This window comes from Danio rerio, chromosome 15 (genome assembly GCF_052040795.2).
Source record: "Danio rerio strain M-AB ecotype USA chromosome 15, GRCz13ab, whole genome shotgun sequence".
Lineage (NCBI taxonomy): Eukaryota > Metazoa > Chordata > Actinopteri > Cypriniformes > Danionidae > Danio > Danio rerio.
The window spans coordinates 22,763,682-22,782,500 of NC_141035.1; the positions used below are offsets into that span (position 1 = coordinate 22,763,682).

Below are 18,819 nucleotides of genomic sequence, written 5' to 3' on the forward strand. Positions count from 1 at the left end.
TGCATCATAAACGCAGCAAAAACGCAACAAATCGGCTTTACCTTTTATTTTACAGCTTATAAAGCATGTATGCACATTAATGCAATATCATATTTAAACAACAAAACTGTTTACAAAAAGTCTACATATGCGCGCGTTGTTGTTGTCTTTTTATCACGCAGCGCGCGCACTTGAACCGCGATGGAGAGAAAGGAAACCATAGCAAGACATAATCTTTAAAATAATGATTTCTATAATGAAGTCTGCTATTTTATTTGACGGAAGAAAAAACATATGATTGGAAAAAAACAGCCTATGCCGGTTATTAAAAATAATCAGTCAGTGTTTTCGATTTGTAATATAAATTAATTATTTAAGTGGAAAATAATTTAGGGCAGTCCTATTTATTTTATTTAGTTTATTTCGTTTATTCTGTTCTTCTGTGCTAAACACTGCAGGTGCGTGAAAATGCTCTGTTGTATTGTTCTATTATTAATATAAATAAATCAGTATTTTATGCAATATTTAATGTGTCAGACACAAAATAGACACGTCAATTTGTTTAATATAAAATTAATAGTAATCTGACCAGTTAACCGTTAATAACCGATTAATGAGCGGCGGTTGTCGGTTAGCAAAATAACCAAAATGAGCATCCCTATATTGTGCTGTTAAAACGTCAGAAGTAGGGTCTCGGAAGGCTTTAGTCTATTTAGACTCCAGTGTTCATTTGTGCATCCTAAAACTTGACATTTATAATGCCTCTTAGTTGCTGACATGACATGGTACAGCATGGAAAACCCTAATGGCAGAGGCCTGCTTCTCACTCAGGGCTGTGTATGCTAATGAGGAAGAGATCGTCACTAACGGGCGCGACTTTCCACCTCTGACTACAAGTACAAAAGGAGAATGTCAATCAAAGTGTTTCTGCAGACTGCTTTAATGACATCAGATTATAAAAACCACATTCTTACCATTAGAGGCTGGCTAACCATTTAAAAAGCCTTATAAAAACTGATTTTTGCAGAGTAGGTGACAGGGCTCAAAATTGCGACTGCATTGGTTGCATATGCACCTGAAATTTTATCTATGCAATCTTTAAATATATATAGAGCATTTGTGTGAGTGTATAAAATAATCTTGACGAGTGACCCAACCACACAAATAATGGCACATCTTATTAGCGATCATCATGTGGTGAATGTTAATCCACCATTTACACTTTTCGCAAAGTAAATAAAAGACTTTTATTGGGTTAAAGTCCCCTATGAAAATGACTAAAGCATTCACCACAAAGCCGGTGTGACAGAGTTTGAGGGTAACAGCGTTTGCCACATCTACACAATTTAAGGTAGTTCTGTTTAATCCTTCGTTTAATTGACAGAAACCTGTCAGCCATGCAAGTGGCAGCTATATGTAAAATTTAACACTACGTACACCATCGCACAAGGGCTTGCATTCACTAAGATTACACTAATATTGCAGCAAGAAATGTCCTGTATTGCTATTAAGATGCAAAAGCAAACAATAAGTTATATGTCAATAGTATCTGTGCGATATCAGACACCACCCATGAGAACACGTCACATTTTTTATCAACTAAGAATCATTCATATCAAGCGGTGCAGGTCAGTGGGTGCATGCCATGCATTTATTTTTTGTTTTTTTGTTAATTTTGGTTAGTGTTGATTTCAAATGCAATAAATCTGTTAGTTTAACAGTGCTCATAATTGGTGGGTGCGACTAAGTTTTGGCTGGTGCTCCTACATAATTGGTGGGTGCGACTAAGTTTTGGCTGGTGCTCCTATATTTTTAAAGTTCGGAACGCCAGTGCTACCTAGCAAAAAGGCTCTAGGTGTCCTTTAATACACGAATATAGACTTAGAATAAATTTCTCAGCATTACTACAACAAAATGCAAATAGCTCAGGCATAAATGTATTAATAATCTAGCCTAAGGGCCTGATATTGAATACTATTCATTTCATGACTTCAAAAAAGTTGTATTTTTTAGTATATTAGAGAACACTTCAGTTTACATGATAAAAATGAAAGGTAAACATCTTTTTTTGTCAAGCAAATTAAATTCACAGCATAATTTACATTAACTTATTAAACACTAACTGATAATCCTTAAAATACTTTTCAGACAGAACTACAGCTCCAATCAAACTGAAGAAGTTAAAATTGCAAAAATATTTAAGAGTAGATCCTCACCATTTCGTTTGGCCCAGTGATGTAAAGAGGAGCTCTTAACCAGCGTCTCATCAACTTTTCCTCCAGACATGTTGTCCATGAACTGTCTGCCATGCTCAAGAGCCATGTAGCAGTCGCTGTAATAGTCCCTCTCCTCCAGCCTAATGGGGGACTTGATAACAGTGCCGAGAAGATCTGGCCTGATGATGGGGGAGAATGGGTTAGTGCACAGGTCCTGCAACAATAGCATGAGATCATCCGGGACCTGTTCTTTAAGGACTGTTCCCCTCTTGAGCGAGGCTGCTCGTACAGCTTCAAAGTGCTTCTCAATCTCTCTTGCGGCATCCGAACCACGTCCCATGATGTCCAGCTCATCCTCCAGGAAGAGGCCAGCCCCGTTGCCATACCTTCTATTCATGACGGCACTAAAACCACAAGAGCAGGGGTCCATGCTGGAGTACTGAGAGTCCATGTTAGGATCGCTGATGTAGACGCCAACATCTGCCCCTGTGATGTTCATATTGCAGACGCAGATGCAGCAGCTGTCGAAGTTGCAGTCTTTGAACAGGTTCATGACCGATTCGGAAAGGATGAGGGTGACGTACAGGCTGTGAGCTTCGGGGATGGAGGGCACGGTGGCAGGCTCCACAGAACTTAAAGGTCTACACGTGGAAGGTGTTGAGGCGGGAGAATTGAGGTCGGAGTTTTCATATTTTAGTGAGCCCTGGACGCTGGCAGGGCCTCTGGGGGTACGTGGAGTGCGGGGTGTTCGTGGTGTTGGGGCGGAGATTCGAGGAGTGGCAGGTGAGGGCAGGATGCCGGCTCCGCTGTTGCTGGGCGGGGCACTGTTGGACATGAAGGTGTTGTGTGTTTGAGGAGTGCAGCTCTGCTCCTGCTCCACTGCACTTCCCACACTAGGGATGTTACTGTGGGGGAAAAAGAGAAAGTGTCATGTCCGGTGGCTAAAATATTACACCAAGTAGTTTAATTTTTAAATAAATGGCAAATATATTTCAAGTAATATATGTGGCAAATGAAACTATTAAATGATGAAAACAACAGCTACATTGTTCAAAAAAGGGAAATAAAGTGTTTGGCCACTTCAGCTTGTTAAACAGATGGAGTCGATTCAATTCAGCAACACCTGATCCAATTCCAAAACCATTCCTGAAGTATTACAGTAGTTTTAGGGCTAGTCCTACTTTAAAAGCCACAACAACTGTCTACTGTCTGGCCAATAGAAACCAGTTAAGCAGGTATATACAAATATTAAACAATGATTTTAATACACGTTTAATGCAAAATGAAACCATGAATTTAACACAAAAGGTGTGCAATTTTGGTGTCAAATTAACATTTTAAATCAGAGGTAGAGAACCTGTGGCTTTTTAAAAAAAAAATCATGGCTCTCCGTTTAGTAATATTTGACAGTTTAAAAAAAAAATACCTGCACTTGAAATCAGTTTCCTTGTGAAAATACAATTACAGTTTCATTTTTATTGTAACTTTTACAGCAAAATAAATACAAACTCGGTGTACAATAAAAACATGTTTCGACCAGTGCACGTGTGTGTTGTTGTGGACAAACTTAAATCACAACATCAATAAAGGGCAAATAACTTGCAATTCTGTGTTAACTAAGCGTGGGTATAATTACCATAGATACATAAGTTGTTTGCTCTTTATTTTTTAATAAACAGTAAAAAAGGATGTCTGTTCTTTATAACTAGCCACACTTAAAACGTTGCTGCATAGGCTACTTTAATTTGACTTATTTTAAGTAACTTTTTTTATAATAATAAAATGTTAGTAAATTGTGCTGCTTTTCAGAAAAAAAAAAAAAGTTATTTCCCAAAATTTAAATAAAGTCATCTACTTCTTCAAAATGTGATGCTATATTTAAATTTATATATACACAGACACACACTTAGAAAAAAAGGTTCCCGACCTCCGTTTTAAATGGTAAAAATTTTAATATAATACACCTTAAAATATCATTTAGAAATGCAATAACATGCAGCATGCTAGCTCAGTGGTTAGAACTGTTTGGATGATCTCCCCATATTAGCATGGGTTTCCTCCGTGTGCTCCGTGATTTCCCCCACAGTCCAAACACGTGCTAAAGGTGAACAGAGTAAACTAAATTGACCTTGGTGTATGTGTATGAATGTGAGAGTGCATGGGTGTTTCCCAGAATTGTGTTGCAGCAGAACGGGCATCCGCTTCATAAAACATATGCTAAAATAGTTGGTAGTTCATTCTGCTGTCGCGACCTCTGAAATAGAGACTAAGCCAAAGGAAAATTAATAAATGAACAAAACCAATATTTCTGCTTTTTTTACCCCAGTCTTCAGGGTCACATGGTAATTTTGTGGCAATTTACTGTGGTATGGTGTGAGGAACGCATTTTAACCAAATAAATTAATGAAAAAAATATTCTTAGAGTGTTTTTTTTAATGGGTTAACTTCTCAAAAACAAACAAACAAACAAACAAACAAGAAAAAAATAACGTATATCTGCTCTGACTTGCAAATTAAAACACAAAAGGCAGGTAAATGCAGATTTCATGACATAGAATAAATAATGTGCACTTACTTTGACTAAACGAACATTTAAAATTCATAGATAGGTTTCTCACAGTGTAAAAACATAATTTGGTGCTAAACTGTGCAATTTTTAAAGCTCTGCGTTCTACTCATCTGCATCTGGATCAATTTACAAAAAATGCATACAATTATAGAGTCCTCAACATCTCCCTCCTTCCTTTAAGTTTAACTACACCTGTTGTTTCTCGGCAGGAATTCATGAACATACTAAAATCACTATTGGAACAGCTGGTACGTTTAATGCAAAACAGCTCCCAAAATGAAGTCGTTTTGGAGAGAAGCGCTCGGATGTGGCAGACATGCATACCAGCAGTGAAACAGATGCAGGTAGACATTCTTAAAAGTTGAGTGCGTTTGGCATCATCGCTGTGGACACTTGCCTCAATTAAGGCTGCACTATCATTAATATTGAATGGCTATTTTGGGCTGGCAGCTGCCTGGACCACAAAGAGTAGAGAAGAGTGTGTTCTGTGCTTGTTAAAAACCTGACCCATTTACTTCAACCGCCACCTGCTACACGCATAAGATACCCCCTCCTAAATAAATCAATCTGTTTAAAAGCCTTCCATTCAAGCCAATGTGCTAATGAAAGCTACGATTACTCAATGTTTAATCAAACGTTGAATTTGATACAGATGAACAAACAAGGAAATATTGACTACGTCGACAGCAATCTTGATAAATCTCCACTTCGGAAAGTGTCTTACACCATTTTATTTGCTGGACAATTGATTGTTTAGGAAAAATTCAAGACACGCTGCACAGTACTATATTCATGTTGATCTTTTTTTTCTCTCCTTATAAATGCATCTCGTCATTTTTCCATTTGGATTAATCTCGTCTATTGCAAAACATACAACAACAAATGAAGGTTCTACTCCAGAGGGGTATTGCCCATTAGTAAGACACAAGATTTAGCTTAGATTTTAAGGCTATCCTGACTGAATTTATCCTTGACTCAGTGGTATGAAAGCAGGCTTATTAAGCTAAATGAAGTTACTACAGAGATTTATTCTTTACTCATTCTTCAAAGCAGGCTAACAACCAGGCTAAGATTAATCCTAGTGATTTATATGTTTTGTGATCAATGGTACAAGAAATGAATGGGCTTTTTACATATATTTTCCAATTATTAGAATTGAAAAGTAGTATGTTTCATTGAATTTAATAAGTTTTATCAGTGTTTGCATCATTGACTCAGTGATTGATCCTGTGGTCTTGTAATGTTGTGAATGTGCACTCATCGTGGCTATCTACATCCAGCTTGACATAGCGACTCATCCTGGATCAGCAAACATGCAACAGGGTAAGCCAGGAGGACCCTTTTTCTGTTATCCTGGCTTTCATGGTTCCACATTCGTGCAATACCCCTCAAAGTCAATCTATCATGCTTTATTAAAAAAAATAAAATAAAATAAAAAAACTTTCACGAAACCTAACACAGTCCCATTTTCTCTGCAATTCTCATGCAACTTCCTATTTGTTGTTTTTGAAGTCACTGCGGCAAGTTTTATCCAAAAACTTTGATCTTAGACACTCAAGACAAACAATTTGACATCCATTCTTTTCCAGAAATCTTCTCTTTAGGTTCTAAACTGGTTTTCAAAACCGTTTTTTGTGCTACAGCGCCACCAGTCCCCATCTTATTTGCAACTGCGGCTGTTTCGGGTACATGATCTAAATCAGGGGTCACCAAACTTGTTCCTGGAGGGCCGGTGCCCTGCAGATTTTACCTCCAACCCTAATCAAACACACCTGAACAAGCTAATCAAGCTCTTATTTGACATACTTAAAACATCCAGGCAGGTGTGTTGAGGCAAGTTGGAACTAAACCCTGCAGGGACACCGGCCCTCCAGGACCAGGATTGGTTACCCCTGATCTAAATGCTTAAATCTAACTGATAAATTTGATCATGACTGGTGTGATTGAGAAGCAAACATTTTCAGCAGTTTATTTACACAATATGGATGCTTCCAAATACAGAGAAAATTCCAAAACAGATGCAGGGTTTCTGAACGTTACACCAATTTATTTAAATTAAAGACCTTAAGACATTTTTAAGACCATTAAAAATTAAAGACCTTTTTTTTTTTTTTTAAGCTCATAAAGGGCTAAATGCTGAGGAATTTTTCAAATGGCCAAGATGAAAAAGATTAAATTATTTCATATAAAAAAATATTTTATTTCAATACATTTACTATTACAATAATAATTTAATAATAAAAAATTTAATATTGTAGATTTTTTTAGTTTACTAAGTTTTAGTTTTTATAAAAATCTAGATTTTTGTTTATTTAAATACAGGCGTTAATGTTTAATGTAAAATTAGGCAGAGAAACACTTAAAATCTGATTGGTAGAAAGTAAAAAATCACATATTTCTTGGCTATTTTTTACCTGTCCTTGTTGAGAAAGGTCATGGCTGCCATCGGCTGCAGCATCTCCAGTTTGCCAACTGTCCAGCTGGGCCGGTACACACATTCTTCTGGAAGCTTGACAGGAAGCAGACACTGACTGGGCAGCGTCTTCAGAGGGGCGTAAAGAGAGCAGCCGATGAGCACTTGGCAGGACTCTGGCTTAAACACGTAGGAGAAATCCTGAAAAAAAACGACAAATGATCAGTGTCTCGCATCACAAGAAGTTTCTTTTTGAAAATCTGTCGCAGCAATTAAAAAAAAAAAACCTTAATCTCGGAGGGTTTAGGGCTGCAGAAACCCTCCTCCACCTCCATCTTGAAGTTCCCGCTCATGGCCCCATCCAGAAGAGAAAGGCCAGCTGCTGACTCTGTGTTGCCCATGTTTATAGGAGAGTAACCCTGATCCAGTGACGGAGGGGTTGGGAACATCTGGTGCAGGTCTGCACAGCCTAGATCAATAAACACACACAATGAAGGAACTGACTTTTTGGCACTAAAAATAGAAAATAGGTAACAGATGCTGGCCATTAAGGGTCTCGAACTGTGATGACTTGCGCAGCACTATAACGGGCTGCGTTGGAGAGAATAAGTAGCTCTAGAACAAACTAGCTTTACAGCAGCTATGAAATAAGCAGGAGATATTTCTAGGTATGTATGGATATTAACATTTTGGATAATGCCTGTGCAAATGGCCAATATATACAATAATAAAACGATACTATTATTCATTTTGTATTAGAGCAATTGAAATTTTCAAGTTTCTAATGTTTTGGATTAACTTTGTTTTATTATCTTTATCGTTATATTTATTTGAGATTTTTTTTAACTTATTATTAAATTATTACATTTAAACAAGTTGGCAAATTCTCTAAATTCTCAGTTTGTATCTATTTAACTTATCTGATACTCATTAATTATTTAACTATTTGAATTAAATATTTTTTTACTTTTTTGTACAATGACTATAAGTATTACAAGCTATTTAAGTATTACAACATCATCAGTAAAAAACTTTAACTGAGATGGCAAAACAAATTGTAAAACTCAAGCAAAAAAGCTTGAATATAATTTTTGATTGCAAGTTAGCAACATAAAAAAGAACCTGCTATAATATTAGCCAATTACCAACACATTCCTACATAGCTTTAAAAGAATCAACACAAGAATTCTGTCAATCTCTATGGACTATATGAATTTTTATTGGCGCATTCTCTTCAGCAACATTAGTTACACATGTAGCATGGGTCAGCAAGGGTGAACATGTGTGACACGCACAAGGCAGGGGGTCTGGCGCTGCAGGTTTTGGTTCCTTCCCACCAAATTTCTCCTCGGCTCCACCGGCAGCTCTCCTGGATCCAGGTTGCTGAGAGTAACACAAAGACAAGCTCACTTTAATTGCTCTACTGTTCCCTTAGTTCAGCAAATAAAGAACTTTATGACCACCTAAGAGCTTTCCTAATGAGGCACGAGATCCAAAGCGCGGAAACATACTACCGAGCACTCTCTAGTTTGGTGTACATACACATATCACAAAATCCAAAAGATTCATTAATCACAGGGCTTCACTAACTACAATTCAAAGCAAAAAGGGACAGAATAAAGCTGCAATGGATTTTATATACAGCAGGAAAAATAAGTATTGAACACATCAGCATTGTTGTCAGAAAACTTATTTCTAAAGGTGTCGTTGACTTGAAATTTTCCCTGGATGTTGGTAACAACTAAAGAAATTCATATATGCAAAGAAAACAATATTAATTAGTTTACAAATTAAGTTATGTGTAATAACTCTGTCAGTGTAAATTAATATTAGCTGCTTCATTGCAACATCTACATTATCAGGAGGATGAAGATGAAACTAGGGTGGACATTTCAGCAAGACAACGATCCAAAACAAAGCGAAGGAAACTCTCAAATGCTATCACAGAAAGAAAAATAAGCTGCAGAATGGCCTAGCCAATCACCTGATTTGAATCCAATAGAGAAAACAAATTAAAGATCAGATTTGAAAGAGGAGACCCACAAAATCATTAAGATTTTTACATTCTGTTGAAGTCTGTGGAAAAGCTCACACCTGAACAATTCATGTGACTTTGAAAAAGTCTTTAAACTTTTTTCACTTTTTACAACAAACGTCACAGTGTGCATGTAAGTAGTGGCTACTAACCGTAAGGTCATCCTCGTCAGAGTTAAAAAGGTTGTCCAGGTCATTAATGGACACGACCAGATCGGTCTCATGGATCAAGCTGGTTGTAGGAAGTGGTTTACTACCACCTGAACCCTGGGCATCTGCGCAAACAACAAATGTTCAAGATGAACCTCAGAAACACTAAAACATTTTATTTTAGAAATAACATGCCAGGGTATTCCACTCACCATCAGAAGATGAACTGCCATCTTCCCTCTAAAAGTCAAGCAAAGAAATATTGTAATGAATAAAAACGTTCATTTGACTCAACATTCTTCTAAAAGAATCACTGTCTGACCTTAGCTTTTTTCCCAGCCTCTCTCTCTGGTCCAGACTTTTTATCTTTATCTGAGAAATTAAACTCCTCATCTCCTTCCTCAAAAGCGTAAGGATCAGATTCTTGCTCTGGATCTTCATCACACACAGCCGATGATAGATACTGGTTTTTCTTATGCTCGTACATCTTCACCAGCTCTTCAGACACCTTCAGAGGCCTTTTGGAAGAGGACATCATCCTAAAAAAAAGGAAGAAAAACAACACCCCCACACTATATTACACAACTAGTCATTGGGAGAAACAGAGTCTGAACGATCAGGTTGCTATCAGCTTTTTAAGTGTATAAACAAAATAGATTGCATAAGATGGCATTATATTTAAAAGTGGTAAACTTAATGGTTTAAACTGTTATGTGAGAGCAACTGAGAATGCAAGCGTCTTTTATTTAATCTGTTCTTGTTATTAAGAACTGCACTTTAATAACTGAATTTGATATATTCAGTAGGATATGGTAGATTAAGCAAATAAGTATTTTCTAAATTATTTTAATCAGCTGAAATATGCTCCCAAAGTGACTTATGTAATGCATATGTCATTCAAAATGGACATTTGAATTTTGATGGAATTTAAGAGGCACAAGAGCCAGGTTTTTATGGCACATTACCGAAATGTATTTGGGTCACACTTTAAAATAAGGGAGACATAGTTAATGTAGTTATTAACATGAAAAACAATGAAAAATACATTTATTAAATTGTTTATATGTTTGTTAACATTAGTTAATGAAAATATAGTTGTTCAATAGAAGTTTTTGTTAACTCACGGGGCATTAATTAATTAATGTTAACAAGCAATGTTAATAATCCATTTGTAAATGTTAACATTATTAGTTCACTATAGTAATCCCTATTGTAAAGTGTTACTGGTGTTTTACATTCTACGCTGAATGAAATAAAATATAAAATAGCTGAAAAGAGGTTACTATTTTTACAATTAAACAAGGATGCATAGACTAATCAGAAGTGACAGCAAAAACATTTACAATGTAACAAGATTTAGCATTTCAAAATAAATTCTGCTATTGTATTATCTCAGTTACTTTGAACTATCACAAATAATAATTATTATTATAATAAAGAACTATAATAATAATAATAATACTTACTCTTATTGTTATTATTATTATTAAGTGAATATTGACTATTCGTTCATGCAAAACATCATTAGATTCCAGACAGTGCACTAGAATATCAAGCAATCAACAGGGTCCAGCTCAGTCTCTCTGCTTCTGCCATTAACTAGTCAAAAACATGCTTGGACCAATTATTTTTCAGCAAAGCTGCCTCATGTTATTGACAACCACTGAAGCAAAACAACTTGCAAAAGGGCCAAAGAAATGTTCTTTGTGGAAGCGCAACTTGCCTTTTGCATTAACAATCCATAATTAAGATGTTAAAAGGTGACCTATTCTCAGCAGAGTATAAAACAAATAACTTTTTCACACAGGCGAGGCCATGTTTTGAAAAGGCTTTCAACCGATGTACTTGAAATTCAGTACCAATCATGCCAAATAAAAATTGTTGGAGTTCAGCTCTATTAAGCCAAAGAAAAGGATTTAATTTATTTTTAAATCTATTACACAAAAAAGTGTTCTGGTCCCACTTTACATTAGGAGGCCTTGACTACATTGTAATTACGCTAAAATTAAGCTACAAAATACTTATTGCGTGAATACACATTTTAACATAGTACTTATGATTGATTAAATACCTGCATGTAAATGCATCTGTAATTAATTTCTGTAATTACATTTGTAAATACACTTGTCCATTCCTTACACCACCCTTAGACCTACCCATATCACCAAACCTGTCCCTAACCCATACCTACATTCCACCAGAAGTGTTCTGCAATGCATTATGAACACATAGTACACTATAGCCGCATTTCCACTGTCAGGCCGGTGAGAGCCATGGTTTTTAAATCGGGCCAGGCCGGGCCAGGCCATTACCCCAGGAGCTTAAACAGTGAGGCAGAAATCATGTCACGTTTCCACTCTCAGGCCAATAGCTGACAGCGCAGCACGCAAACTCCACCCCAGAACACCCACCGAATCAAACGTCACACGACCCGCCCAGTTGAGTGGGAAGAAGAAAATCAAATCAGAATCAGGTAGATAAAGCACATCATCGCATCATCACGAAGCGATTAAAATGGAAAAAACCAAAGCACATTTGTCATTATTTAAATGATTTCAATTAGGCTATTTTATCTAGACATGTGACACTGAATATGTGAATTTGTCAAATTTTATGTCTTTCTGTATTCATATTTTGTATTATTTCCAAACGAACAAAGAAAAAATCCAGCTGCTCGCGGCATCGACAGAGCTGTAAAGTGAGCCCTATTTCGCCCGGTCTCCCACACACATACATGCATATAAACATGCACGTTTCATGCACAAACTGGAAGTTACTGGCTGCTTTGTCTTTAATGAGGTGTAAAGATTATTGTGTGTTATTGAAACATCAAAGAGGACAAAGCAAAGAAATATCACTTATTAAATGAAAACTACTTAAAATATTATTTTAAATAAGGAACCATAAGAGCGATCTTAAACCTAGCCAATAAAGTGTGTTATGGAATATCTAAATCTGACCAGCTATATATATATATTTTATTTATGTTTATATACATTTCATTTTTGCCACATGTTCTTGAGCGGGATCAGAAAAATAGTGTAATGGTGGCACACCAGACTCTACTCCGCCTCTGCTTTCACTCCACCCTGAATCCCCAGCTGGCTCGCTTTGCCCAAGGTGTTCAGTGGGCCGAAAATGGCTGGCTGCTGGCCTAGAGGAAGCCATGTTTTTGCGATCAGAACCCAGGAGTGACTGTGGAAACGCAACTGGCCCTGGCCCGCTTGCTTTTGGAATAACAGTGGAAATGCGGCTTTTGAAGTACATAATAGTTAAGGCCGTACTCTCAATAGGCACGGTTGCCTTGAATAAACACACCAAAGCGCTGTTGTGCCCTTACCCTCTCCCCTGACAGCCGGCATTCACATTGCATCCAAGCCTGAGCTCGATTGTGTCATCGACAATGTGCTGTTCAGTTTAACAGAGAGAAGTGCTCTAGCTCAGCACAGTGGACATTGCTTCAGTTATATCGTTTTGTATTATTTTTAGTCGTTTGATATGCAGCGAGATGCAGTCAAATTATTTTACTGAACAGATCCACCACTTTTGACACTCATAAATAATCATAAAAGTCCTCGTGCTGCATGTATAAAGAGGTTTGCTGAAAGTGCAGTTGTCAAGCAGTGAAGGGTGTGCATTTTTACTAAACTACAACAGTTTGCGTTCATTGAAAATTAAGAGTGATTAATAAGCCCATGTGAAATGGCCCCTTAAAAGTGACGTCGTGTTTACAGTTTCTAGCTCAGGAGTGATTTGCACTCACACTACAATCGTAACAAAAGCCTAACCAAACCATGCTCTGGCACACTTCTTCCAATCAGGCCAGGGCCGACCAACTGAACAGCGCCTGAGCCCGATTAAGAGCACTCACATTTCTCAAACGAACCGGGAAATGAGCCTTGGCACGGTTCGGATAGCATAGTGCGAGTGCACCCGAAGACCACCTTGTATTTTATGTTATTATTAGTATATAAACTTACTCAGTAATGGACACAATGCCATCCTGCCCTCCAGTCCTGTTCCCATCCTCAAAGTGCGCAACCACAGGAAGATGAGGTGTGTGGAAATCTGAATTCCTCCCACCAGGCACCCTAAAGTACTTCCAGGGGTTATGAGTCGTATCTTCATTGGGGTTTATGGCTGAGCCCACGTATATGGTGGCCTCTAGTGTCTCTGGGTATGGAGGTGGGCATGGTAAGGGCAATGGGTCTAATGTGGATTCATCTGGGGGTTTCTGGGGCTCCAGGCAGGGCTCAGAGGAAGGAGGGTAAAAGTGTTGGTGCAGGGGTGAGGATGAACTCTTCATGCCATCGGCTGTTTCCTCCATACGTTCACAGGGGTGCGGGCTGAGCGGTGGCGGCTGAGGGGAGCCTGCCATCTCATCCGCAGAGCTGTGGAGCATTGGCGTCTTGCTGGAGGTGACGTCTGCGTGGTGGAGGCTGGGATACCTGCTGTCCTCATGACCCTGCAGACACAGTCGGTGAACGCTCTCTCCCTGCTCCAAGCTGGGTTGTTCTTCACACAGAGAGCTGCGGTGGTGGAAGGGCGTCAGCGGCCTTTTCTGCTGCTTGTCCCCCTTCTCCAGCTTCTCCGCCATCTTGTGTTTGGTAGAGGGCTGAGGAGGCTGGCCAGCAGATGGAGGATGCCCTGGGGTGCTACATGCCCGCTGTTTCTGGTTTTTAAGCCTGGAATGAAAAATGAAAGATAGAAATGTTATCAACCAGCATTTATTCGTTCACACGTTTTAGTTTGAGTGTCTCTGTTATCCTTTTTTGGGGATTTTAACTTTCATGTAATGTGTAAAATGAGTCTTTAATGTTTGGGTTTAAAACTAATTTGCATTATGTTAGCTTTTGCTCTAGAGTCCAAAATAATGAGGAGGAAATGAATAATTCAAATAAATTACAAGTGCAGTCATGATAATAAAATTAAATGTAAAAATAAATAGTGTCAAGCACATGTTTTTATTGATCTTATGAATGCAGTGTCCAATCAAAGGTATTTATGTTGGGCTCTGATGAGTGACTTACTCATCACTTGCTCATCACAAACAACAAAATGCTGAAGCAATATATGGGATTCATTTTATTGCTTCAGTGAATACAGTTCTGAGATCTCCTCCTAAATACTCTACAGTAGATTGTAAATACAGTGTCAGTTGACATCATTTTTGCCATAGCAGCTTGTGCTTGAAGCACAATAATTTCAGTTAGGTTAGCACATACAGATTTAAACATGCATCCTCTGTACTTGAGTTTTTGAGATAAGAAATGAACCAGTTGATATTGACGTTTGGATACAAGACCGCTTAAGGACTCATATTGAGAAACAGCAAGTGCTTCCAAGAGAGAGCGATAAATTCCTCCTGGCGTTAAGACTACCTTTGTATGAGAATGAGTCAAAGTAGCCACCATGCAGCTCTAATGTAAATGTGTTTTTAAAAAGAAAAAATTAACCAATTGACAGAATTATTAGAAAGCCTGTGAATGCACTAACTATTGACTTTGATACTAACATAAGAGCAGTTTTAACTACGTGAAAAATGACACTATGATGTATGTCAATCACTTTGCAAAGCAATGAGCAAAAAGACATCGAGTACATCATTTTTCTCTGCAATGATAAAACATCTTAAAATGCAGTTAGAAATAGACAAGTTTGAATGAGTTATACTTTTTAAAAAGTATTTTAAGACATTATATATATCATGAGTGACATTTTGTAACATGTAAGCTTTAATGAAAATGGGATGCTGATTTTATACAACTGTTCAATAAGGTAATATTTAGCATCTGTTTTTTCTGTTTAGCCTAAATAAAATGTTCCTAAGAGAGTGGGAAGAGAACATTGCAGAGTTTCAAACCTGAATGAATCTGATTTTGAATTATTCAAGTGGGCTAAAGATTCAACAGTCCATTCATAAAGAAAGTGCTGCTTTATATTTATATAAATAAGATATTTTGTACAAATCATTTCAATTAATGATTTAAAGACATGGATTTGCCACCACCTACTAGGTCTGTCACAATAATCCATGCATTGACTACAAAACATGGTAAGGAATGACCTCAACATTTTTTGATGATACAATATATATCGCCTATACATAAAAACTAATTCTAGAAATTCTATCTCTTATCTATATTGGAGGTGTCGGTATGGTTAAAAAACACACTATAGTATTTACCATAAATTACTTTAGTATATTTTTATGTGGGTGTCTGACAACTGAACATAGAGGCTGTGATATCTGCTACCAGATCTGTTATCTTGCATTTTTTTGTTAACATTTATTATTATTTATTCATGATAAGTCTTTTCATATTCTGATTCCAACACTTAATAATTAAGTTGGTAAAATTATTATAATTAAATGAAATATTCTTAAGAATTAAATATTACATGTTCTTTTGAAGATTGTACTTGCATTATCTTATATTGTCATTTTAGCATTATAAAAAGAGTTGCCTAAAATGGTCTTAAAAAGACAAAAAAATATATTTTATCGCAATATATTTTGATGCAATATATCAAACACTAAAATATAGATATTGTGACAGGCCTACCACCAACTGAACATTACAATACCATTGATTTATCAATGAGAGGCCTGAACAGCCAATAAGGACTAGCACAAAAACACACACACAGCATACTAAATATACTAAATGAACTAAATATAGTTTCTGTTTTAGGCAGGTTTCTATTGATGAAATAATCATTGAAGCCAAGGTAGAATGAAAATTATGTCTCTATTAAATAAAAATACTTTTTTGTTGCAAAAGTGAAGCCTGTGAGCATACCTTGAGCAGCTGCACTGTGACCTTTGAGACGACTCCACAAAGTCCCAAACAGAAGCTTTGTCGGTTTCTTCCTCGCAAACTCCATTAGACATAGTCGAAAACTTTCTCCTGCACAAAAACAAATCAAAGCGAATGCCTGAACTTGCTTTGTTCTTACTCAATCCATTTCTCACTGCCAGGTTATTTGCTCTGGCTAATCAGTCATGATGTAGATTTTACATTCTTACTTGTTCTGTGCTCGGTTAATATTGCACTCCTGCCAGACTCGCTCCACCATTTGACTGGCTAGCCGGCGGGGGATCTTTCCTCCGTGATGGCTGCTGCTGTCCACACTAAAGACGCCTGACATTGCTGAGAGCTTTACCCACTTCTGGGCAGGCTGAGAGACTGCAAAAAGGGAAAGAAAAAAAAAAACATACAAGACATTACATAACTAATGGTTTTGACAGCAACTTAGAATGAGCAAGTGCTGTTGATTGTACTGGTCTTGTTATACATAATTTATCATAGAACATAATTCATCTATTAAAACATTAATAAAAAAAATGAAATGAATGAATAATAATAACAACAATACTGTGTATTAATATATGTAATATTAATTATTATTTTAAATTATTATTTTAAGCAAACGTAAATGTTATCCCGTTTGCTTTTTAAGGGTTGTCAAGCGAGCTGTTAAACGCCTATGATTGGTCACACGCTTGACAGAAAGGGCTGCAATTGGCTCTAATGCGCTGGTGCTGTTCACCAATAAGTGACAGTGATAAACAAACGTGGTGATGACAGCTGATTGATGATAGACGCAGTGAAGAAAACTCGATTTGCAGACACGCTTGTGTCTGAAACCAAAAGTATTGCTATAACAGCTGAGAGGAGTCAAAACACCATGCCAGCAGGTTAAATGGGCCACACTGATTGAGAGAGAAAAATGGAGGTTACTTTCATTTTCTCCACAACAGCACAATAGGGGATTGAATGACTGTCCATCAAACACACGCAGTAAACCGAGTTTCTGCTTTTTAACTACTTGCGCTCACCTTCTTCGACGTTGTATTCTACTGCGACATATCGAAATGACATTCGTATGTAATAACCTGTTTGGATCAATTACTGAACCGTTACCAAATTGTACGTGTCTGCATCACGGTGCACCAAAGAAACAATTATTTTTCAATACAATATATTTTAAATAATAAAATACAACATATTTTACATGTTACAGCAAATAATTCGGTTATTGTTACTGCGTCACCATATTCTCCACAATTTATGCAATTTCAGGTGTTTCATTTTTAATTTGACAACTTTAACTGCACTTTGGCACTTTCACTTTCAATGAGGAACATTTCATTTATGCCTCCCGTGACAAACGAGATATTGTATGCAACTATGAACTGCTGAAAGGAAGATTTATTTTAATGAAATGTGATATCGCACGCTGAATGGAACAAAAACCTCAGCATTTCACGATGCAGTTGTCTGTTGTCCTTCTCTGACTCAGTAGGTGCAGAGAATAGTGTCAACCAGCTTCGTATGGAATATCCTGTCTCAAAATGCAGCAAAAATCCTACACAATGTTAATAGTTTGATTAAGGTGTACACATGTCTGTACTGCATTTCAATAATGCAACTAAAATTGTCATACCCCACATCTGAATTCAATTTCTGTTTGGTACGATTATGACCTTAATCTAATTAATCAAAAATCGCTGTAGACTTCTAAACAGAGTGTTGTCTTAATCAAAAGCGCTTAATGCGCTGTGTGAATGCGGGAGAAAGATTGCTGGAAAGAGCGCGTGCATGTCTAGAACGTGCTAAGGGTGTCACTACCCTCCAAATCCTCGATTCGATTACATTTTCAATTCTAAAGGCACGATTCGATTCGATTTTCGATTATGAATAATTAATTAATTAATGACCAATTAATTATTTATAGCCTACCGTTTAAACTACCTGACCTGTATAGTCTTTGTTTTACCCATAAACAAATCATACAGTAAATGAATAAAGGCAAGATACACACATAATTACTACTTGTCAATCACTTTTTCTGCGGGACTCGTGAATAGGCAGTGATCTGTGTCGTTATAATGGCATCGGTAAAATAAAAGACGCACAACCTACAGGAACCAGCCAACAGTATCTGAGGTGTTTGCTAAAATGACTAAGTACAAGTGAGTGAAAGATTGAAGCAGTCCTCTGACTGCCTGGACCTGCTGTCTCGAGCGCATGGCTGTGAGTGCGTCTGTGTCTTTGTGGTCACGTAATGTGCATTTTCAGAGGTAGAGAGGAAGGAGGGCTGCTCAGAAATGCTACACGCCACTGTGGATGTCAAATCGTTGTCGTTCTAAAATGCCATTTAAAAACAAAGACAGTATAAACAGGGCCTGAGTGTGTACTTTTCATGAGTGGATTTGCAACGGGGGTGGGCGGAGGATCGCGATGCCGGTGTTGTCTATCGGACGAACCATACGTAATACGTACATAGCAGAGCTTGCAAAACTGTGGGGGTTTTTTTTGTCGACAACACGACAAAATGCTTACACACCGGCGACTTCATTGACAGAGGGTGTAAGTTCTGTCGACGGGTCTCCTGCGTCTGCCGTTTAACAAGCACTTCAACAAGCCTGTTTTTTTCCCACTTGGCAAGCC

General features: G+C 37.4%; 2 protein-coding genes across 3 annotated transcripts in view; one reads left to right on the top strand and one right to left on the bottom strand.

Annotated features, from left to right (window-relative positions):
- LOC147833651 (uncharacterized) overlaps positions 1-18,819 on the top strand; it is a 734,785-nt gene that overhangs the window by 36,210 nt on the left and 679,756 nt on the right. The gene's annotated exons all lie outside the window — the stretch shown is intronic.
- Positions 1-18,819, bottom strand: part of med13b (mediator complex subunit 13b) — a 62,248-nt gene that overhangs the window by 18,084 nt on the left and 25,345 nt on the right. The window contains exons 7-17 of one of the 2 annotated variants that reach the window (XR_015508705.1): positions 16,392-16,551; positions 16,165-16,272; positions 13,342-14,046; positions 9,684-9,900; positions 9,574-9,601; positions 9,365-9,486; positions 8,473-8,560; positions 7,465-7,646; positions 7,179-7,378; positions 1,765-3,100; positions 1,208-1,722 (exon numbers count right to left, since the gene is read on the bottom strand). Coding sequence is in view for 1 of the 2 variants with exons in the window: in NM_001083838.2 (NP_001077307.2) it covers positions 2,196-3,100; positions 7,179-7,378; positions 7,465-7,646; positions 8,473-8,560; positions 9,365-9,486; positions 9,574-9,601; positions 9,684-9,900; positions 13,342-14,046; positions 16,165-16,272; positions 16,392-16,551 (2,715 nt within the window). In the remaining variant the exon portion in view is untranslated. 2 annotated transcript variants of the gene reach the window in all.